At 49.3% G+C, this 7,500-nt stretch overlaps 1 protein-coding gene across 1 annotated transcript in view; it reads right to left on the bottom strand.

Annotated features, from left to right (window-relative positions):
- Positions 1 to 7,500, bottom strand: part of iqsec3a (IQ motif and Sec7 domain ArfGEF 3a) — a 41,688-nt gene that overhangs the window by 27,121 nt on the left and 7,067 nt on the right. The window contains exon 2 of the mRNA XM_056578779.1: positions 5,061 to 5,222. Within this exon, the coding sequence (XP_056434754.1) occupies positions 5,061 to 5,222 (162 nt within the window). The remainder of the gene's footprint in view (positions 1 to 5,060; positions 5,223 to 7,500) is intronic.

The raw sequence follows: 7,500 nt of genomic DNA, 5'->3' as shown, positions 1-7,500 counted from the left end.
GATCCAGCAGTCCTGCTATCTTATAGCAGAGCTTCTGGGGCGAGACGACACAGAGCCGAGCTTAGCCTAGTTTAGTCTAGCCTAGCCTAGACTAGCCTAGTCTAGCCGAGCCTAGCCTAGTCTAGTCTAGCCTAGCTAGGCAAAATTGTCTTTTTTGTTTGAGAAACATTCTACAGAAGAGAAACATATTTGCTTGTCTTTCAGAAGGGAATTATTGCAAGAATTACATTCAAATTTTTTACAAAATGTTGGTGTCTTGACAGGAGAAAAGTTCAATGAAATACAATACACACATTTATTTTGTTTAATTACAGAGTATGCAGAAACAACCACATTCATGCAGAGCAATGTTATTATGGAAAGTACAACACAAGCAAAGGAAATGAGCGTTAATTCTTTTTTGAGAAAGTACGACTTACTCCACCGCTGTGTCCTCATATCGTAAAGAGAACGAATAAATAAGTTACGCCCTTCTGTTTCATACTGCTGCTGTGTTTATTCTCAGCTAAGTCACATCAATTGCGGGGAGTACGTTAACTGGAACAACGTCAATTTTTAACGGCTCTTTATATCGTGCTGCAGAATCGGAGTCCAAGAAAACCCCAAGTTATATGGGAGGTCCCGTTACGTCGCCGTTATGGCTACGGTAAAGTGTCTTTCGTTACGTCGCCGTTATGGCTACGGTAAAGTGTCTTTCGCTACACTCCTCCATGAGCAGGAAACAACAAAGCCCTTGGCCTCCATTGTTGGCTGCTACCTCGACTCTGAACACTGTTTCTTTATTAAAACAACATTCTGAATACGCTGTCTCACGGCCAGTATTGTCTCACTGTGTACTGGCGTTGGCTTCGGTATTAAGACAGGCTTTTACTGCCTCGTGTTACCAGCAGACCCACGGTTGAACACAGTTGGTTGTGTCTACACTAAGAGCCGCCCCTTAACTCAGCACAACGGCGAGCTTGGCAGGGGAACAAAGCCATCTGCCAGCGACGCATGGCTTAAGACTGCAGGCTCGTGAGGCCGGCAAACAGACAGGTGCGGAACTAACAACCAACAACAAAACAAGAACAAGAATAGAAAAAGGCTGCAGCACAAAAGGATGCCATATTGCGGTAATTACTGGCGGAAAACAGCCAGTTCTTCCCTCTGGTCAAATGGAGTAGGGTTTAAAGGTGCAGTAGGGGAGATGTAAGATGCTTTTATTTCACTGCGCCTGCCTCTATATAATAATAATATATAGATAGAATAATCTATGTGAGACCATTTAGGTTTTAGTCCGCTCCCGGCCCTTTTCTGCCCAATCAGGGCATCTCTTTCTGGATTGGTTCAGGGATCCATGTTAACACTTTAAATCCCATTCTCCAAACAGCGTTATCATACAAATGGCGGAGATACGTAGGGAGGGAGGGAGGCGGTTTTTGGGTTGTTTCTGGGTTGTTTCTCTCTTCTGCTGTATCTGGATCATACCTACAATAGCTCTAAGCCCTGGTACAGTAGCTCTAAGCCCAGGTACGGTAGCTCTAAGCCCTGGTACAGTAGCTCTAAGCCCTGGTACGGTAGCTCTAAGCCCTGTTACGGTAGCTCTAAGCCCTGGTACGGTAGCTCTAAGCCCTGGTACGGTAGCTCTAAGCCCTGGTACGGTAGCTCTAAGCCCTGATACGGTAGCTCTAAGCCCTGGTACGGTAGCTCTAAGCCCTGGTACGGTAGCTCTAAGCCCTGGTACAGTAGCTCTTAGCCCTGGTACAGTAGCTCTAAGCCCTGGTACGGTAGCTCTAAACCCTGGTACGGTAGCTCTAAGCCCTGGTACGGCAGCTCTAAGCCCTGGTACGGCAGCTCTAAGCCCTGGTACGGTAGCTCTAAGCCCTGGTACGGTAGCTCTAAGCCCTGGTACGGTGGCTCTAAGCCCTGGTACGGCAGCTCTAAGCCCTGGTACGGTAGCTCTAAGCCCTGGTACGGTAGCTCTTAGCCCTGGTACGGTAGCTCTAAGCCCTGGTACGGCGGCTCTAAGCCCTGGTACGGCGGCTCTAAGCCCTGGTACGGCAGCTCTAAGCCCTGGTACGGTAGCTCTAAGCCCTGGTACGGTGGCTCTAAGCCCTGGTACGGTAGCTCTAAACCCTGGTACGGTAGCTCTAAGCCCTGATACGGTAGCTCTAAGCCCAGGTACGGTAGCTCTAAGCCCTGGTACGGTAGCTCTAAGCCCAGGTACGGTAGCTCTAAGCCCTGGTACGGTAGCTCTAAGCCCTGGTACGGTAGCTCTAATCCCTGGTACGGTAGCTCTAAGCCCTGGTACGGCAGCTCTAAGCCCTGGTACGGTAGCTCTAAGCCCTGGTACGGTAGCTCTAAGCCCTGGTACGGTAGCTCTAAGCCCTGGTACAGTAGCTCTTAGCCCAGGCTGAATAACAGCCTCTCTGAGGCCCGGGTCTTCCAGTAGTGTGGGGCTCAGCTGACCCCTAGTGTTTTAACGTGCGTTATTAATGCTGGAGATTGATGCTTTGTAGAGTGGATTTAGAAGAAGAGCAAGGTCACGCAGTCAACGCACTGCCCCCACACACACACACACACTCACAGACACGCATGCAGAGGCACGCACAAACAGAAACACCCACACAAAAAATGGTCAAACACACACCCACAGACACGCATGCACACCCACACACATTCATACACACCATGTACACATTCCCACACACACACACAGTGTTTTCCATCATCTCTCCTGTGACCACACTGTGTTTGAGTGCACCTGGGTTGCGTCTATTTGTTATTTATTCCTGTGCTCCCACATCACTGCCACTACAATGGCTTAGGCTATTTCTGTTGCTAATACGCTTGAGCAATATTGAGGGGGAATTTTTTAATATTTATATATATATAATATATATATATACAGCGCGCCTGTAGTGAATAATCCAAATAAGAGCGTGACCATCTTAAAAGCATATTCCTGTTCCACTGTCTGTATCGAGAGAGAGAGAGAGAGAGAGAGAGAGAGAGAGAGAGAGAGAGAGAGAGAGAGAGAGAGAGAGAGAGAGAGAGAGAGAGAGAGAGAGAGGAAGTGTGCTGCTGTGTGTGTGTGTGTGTGTGTGTGTGTGTGTGTGTGTGTGTGTGTGTGTGTGTGTGTGTGTGTGTGTGTGTGTGTGTGTGGGGGGGGGGGGTGACCTTGCAAGGACTTTTCTCTTCAGAAAGATAACATATCTATTTCTAATTACAAAGACTATATGAATGTATCTTTTATTCAAATGAATACCAATAGATTAAGGCCTATTCTAAAGCAGGTAGCGATGAGCAGAGGGTAGTAACGTTTAAAAGTACCGATACAGATGTTTAAAGATAACAACCATGAAATTTAAAGGAAAACAGAAAAGATAGACGCAAAGAATGATGGAAATGAATATTCACGTTTAATAAACTATAAAGAGAACCCCCATTCTGGACCAAATGATTGAAGAAATGTTTGTAACAACACACACATGTTTTTATTATTTGATCCTGTTAGGTTGAAGTACCCTAGGAAAAAGTAATGAAGAAGAAGTCCTTTTTGTCTATCTCTGAGTTCAAAACCACAGCTTGTAACGCATTGGTCAGCGGTTTTTCCCAAAATAGATTCAAACTACATAAAGCAAAAGTTCTTATGAAGTTATTTTGTAGAAATGTGCTTGTGTGTGCGTGTGTGCAGTCGTGCTTGTGTGTGTGTGTGTTTGTGCATGCATGTGTGAGTATGTGAGTGTGCGATTGTGTGTGTGTGTGTGTGTGTGTGTGTGTGTGTGTGTGTGTGTGTGTGTGTGTGTGTGTGTGTGTGTGTGTGTGTGTGTGTGTGTGTGTGTGTGTGTGTGTGTTTGTGTGTATTAATAACCCTTGGCGCAGGTGTGTGCTGTGACTCAGTTCTCCTGAGAGAGATTGAGGCTTTAGTTAAAAACTTTCTGGCGGTCTTCACAATAAAAGCCCTGACACATGCCAACGCTTTTATTCTCCTAACGTCATCTCATAAAGGGCTAACTGACCCCAGATTCAGTCTGTAAACACGACCAGGAAGACGTCTTTGCTGTAGTGTCCCCATATATTACATTTGGGCCCTTCACTACAGTAAATGCAATGGATCCTCCATTCCTAGTTTTTCTTCTCAAACTTCAACCCCCAACGTTTCCCCAAAGCCTCGAAGACATTTGAGCTAGCTGGTTGGTGGTGTGGACCAGATCTAATTAAAAGATGGCCGCATAGGACTCAAACCGCAGAGAAATGCCCGCGGTTACGGTGCTTGCTGCTCCGCAGGGCTGGCCAGCAGCCTATGCTACGCTAGCGACAGCATGGGAATCCAAACCGGGGACAACATGTTTGAAAGACGTTTTTTAAGGTTGGTTTCAGTTCAATTCTCTTCGGCGGTTCGGTTCAGGGTGCGTGACGGCACAAACAGGCAGAAGGAGAGAGGAGGGTTCCAGGTTGGCTTTCTAAATCTGCACTTGACAGGAAATCGCAAAAAGTTCAAAATGAGCTCCGACAACCAAAATATATTTGGTTCAGATTGTTATTGAATATTATAATGGAAATTATGTTAGTGACAGCATTGACTCGATTAATTGGTACGACAAAGATATTGTTGTTGGCTCCCAGTTTTTTTTGCGTAAAGCGAATGTATATCTTTATAAAAAGATGCATATGCACTTGCTTTATAGATTAGCAATACACTTCATCATGAACTTCAGCCAGTCAATTTGAACCATAAATGTTTTTTACATGGTTCAACCCTCACTCCACTGTAACGCCGAACATAGTTCAGATCTTTCAACCAACATGGGGTCATTAACAGTCTGGACTACTAACTACAGGTCAGTAACAGTTTCTGGACTACTCACTACAGGTCAGTAACAGTCTGGACTACTCACTACAGGTCAGTAACAGTCTGGACTACTAACTACAGGTCAGTAACAGTCTGGACTACTAACTACAGGTCAGTAACAGTCTGGACTACTAACTACAGGTCAGTAACAGTCTGGACTACTAACTACAGGTCAGTAACAGTCTGGACTACTAACTACAGGTCAGTAACAGTATGGACTACTCACTCCAGGACGTCTCTGTTGAACGGCTTCTTGCTGTTGCCGAGGAACTCTCCGATCATCTGCCGGCTCAGCCCCTTCCTCTGCAACAGGAAGTGAGCCACGCCTATGGGTGTGTCCGGTATGAACCCCCGAGATATCAGGAACTGAAGGCCCTTGTCGGGGTTCCTGAGGACAGAGAGGAGAAGGAGAACGAGACCCAATGAGACATTCCCAATACAATAGTTGGGTTGTGACGTTATCCGAGAACCTCAGGTAAATTCATGATCGATCGAAAAGTACCAAGCTTTCATCTTGGAAGGTGCTTTCGGAGCTAAATGCTAGTTGTGTTTTTAGAACCCCAAGATGGCCGCTATGAGAATAAGGCCCATAAACTGCCTTCTGAAAGGATGTGAAGAATCCAGGGTCATATGTTTGGTCTTTAAAATGCTTGACCACAATAAACAGCCGGCGCTAAGTCCATTGGTTCTAGGACCCCGGTTCTGAGGGCCCCGGTTCTGAGGACCCCGGTTCTGAGGGCCCCAGTTCTGATGGCCCCGGTTCTGAGGGCCCCAGTTCTGATGGCCCCTTGCGGAGGGACGAGCGTCGCCAGAGAACCACTTTGTAATTCACAGGAACAGCCGACGACTTAACCTTGTTTTTCATTGTGGTCATTCAAAGATAAACCGTTAATAGCTTTGAAAGAACGAACCGTTAAAATGATGTAGTGCAGTAATAAGCAGAGGGGGGAGGCTAGGAGTGTCTGGGGTTAGATTAGGACAAGTGGAGAGGGAGTTTGTAATATTAGTGCGCTACGTCAGTGGTCCCATCAGTTTTCATTCGTGGCGGGGTCTGAATCCCAAACACACATGCACACACACACTCACACACACACACGCACAGACACACACACACACACACACACACACACACACATCCCTCCCGCTGTGGGAACACGAGCCCCCACGTTGTGATTCCCCAGAATCACAATTAGACATTTGGAAGTCAGTACAGTGGCGCTGGCACGTGTCTCCAGGACGCACTTCCCAGCAGCCACTTGGGGTCGGGCGGCGTCAAGGAGAGATGCTCTGATCCGACCGAACGACAACGAGCTCTCGCTGTTGTGTTCATTAAAGACGGCGTATCGCCAGCAGCGTGCGCGCTGATGACGTACGGCGTAGTTCTCTCTCAGGTGAGTAGGATGGCTCAGTACTCTGGGAGGCATCGCCATCCGATCACTGATCTGATTAGAAGCAGAGCGCCCTCTTCATTAGGCCTATCTAATGGATCAGACTCCCAGCAGTGTGTTACCCGGTCGCTGTTGAAGTGCAGTGTTACGCCCGGGCATTCTGACTTGATGTTTTAATCACAGTTTTTATTACATTTTAAAGGACGATCCCAGTCTGAGTGATCAACCAATCGTAACCGCCTCTCCTGGCTTCACTGGAACACCCGTTACCGATATAATCAGTCAAAATCACTCTGTCATGCCGTAGAGCGTTTGGAGTGAAGGCATCTGCCACGAAATTCATGGCATCTGCCACGAACACAGCTTCGTCTTTGTGATAAGAGTACTCACATGGGGATATTATGTTATGGTATGATTCCAAAAGACCCAGGTGCTGTATTTCAATTATTTACTATAGACCCACCCTGAATCGGCTGTACATCAGACTGATATGACTGTCACTGATCTCCCCCTCTCCCTCTCCCTCTCCCTCTCGCTCCCCATCCCTCCATCTCCCCGTCCCTCCCCCCCATCTCTCGCCTGACTTCGGAGGAGGGGGGCTGACACTCGTGAGGAGGGGGGGGGGGGAGGAGAGGGAGGAGGGAGGGGAGGTAGGGAGGGGAGGGAGGGATGGGAGGGGAGGGAAGGGGAGGGGGGGAGGTAGGGAGGGGAGGGAGGGATGGGAGGGGAGGTAGGGAGAGGAGGGTGGGATGGAAGGGGAGGAGAGGGGAGGGGAGGGAGGAATGGGAGGGGAGGTAGGGAGAGGAGGGAGGGATGGGAGGGGAGGGATGGGAGAGGAGGGAGGGAGGGGAGGGGAGGGATGGGAGGGATGGGAGGGGAGGGGAGGGGAGGGAGTGGAGGGAGGGATGGGAGAGGAGGGAGGGATGGGAGGGGAGGGATGGGAGGGAGGGGAGGGGAGGGAGAGGAGGGAGGGATGGGAGGGGAGGGGAGGGAGAGGAGGGAGGGAGGGATGGGAGGGGAGAGGAGGGAGGGATGGGAGGGGAGGGATGGGAGGGATGGGAGGGGAGGGGAGGGAGAGGAGGGAGGGAGTGGAGAGGGGGAGAGGGAGGGTTGGGAGGGGAGAGGGAGGGGAGAGAGGGAGGAGGGAGTGAGTGTGGCCGAGGGAGAGGCAGTGGGCCCTGGAGTGGCGGTCTGGGCTGCGGCCGAGCAGATGTGTGTGAGACAAAGAGGCTCTCGGTGGGGCGGCAGCGGGCGCTATGGCGACCGTCTGCCGTGGGC

The sequence above is a fragment of the Gadus chalcogrammus genome, chromosome 19, assembly GCF_026213295.1.
Source record: "Gadus chalcogrammus isolate NIFS_2021 chromosome 19, NIFS_Gcha_1.0, whole genome shotgun sequence".
Classification (NCBI taxonomy): domain Eukaryota; kingdom Metazoa; phylum Chordata; class Actinopteri; order Gadiformes; family Gadidae; genus Gadus; species Gadus chalcogrammus.
Note: the sequence above shows the minus strand (reverse complement) of the source record. Positions and strands in the feature narration are given on the sequence as shown.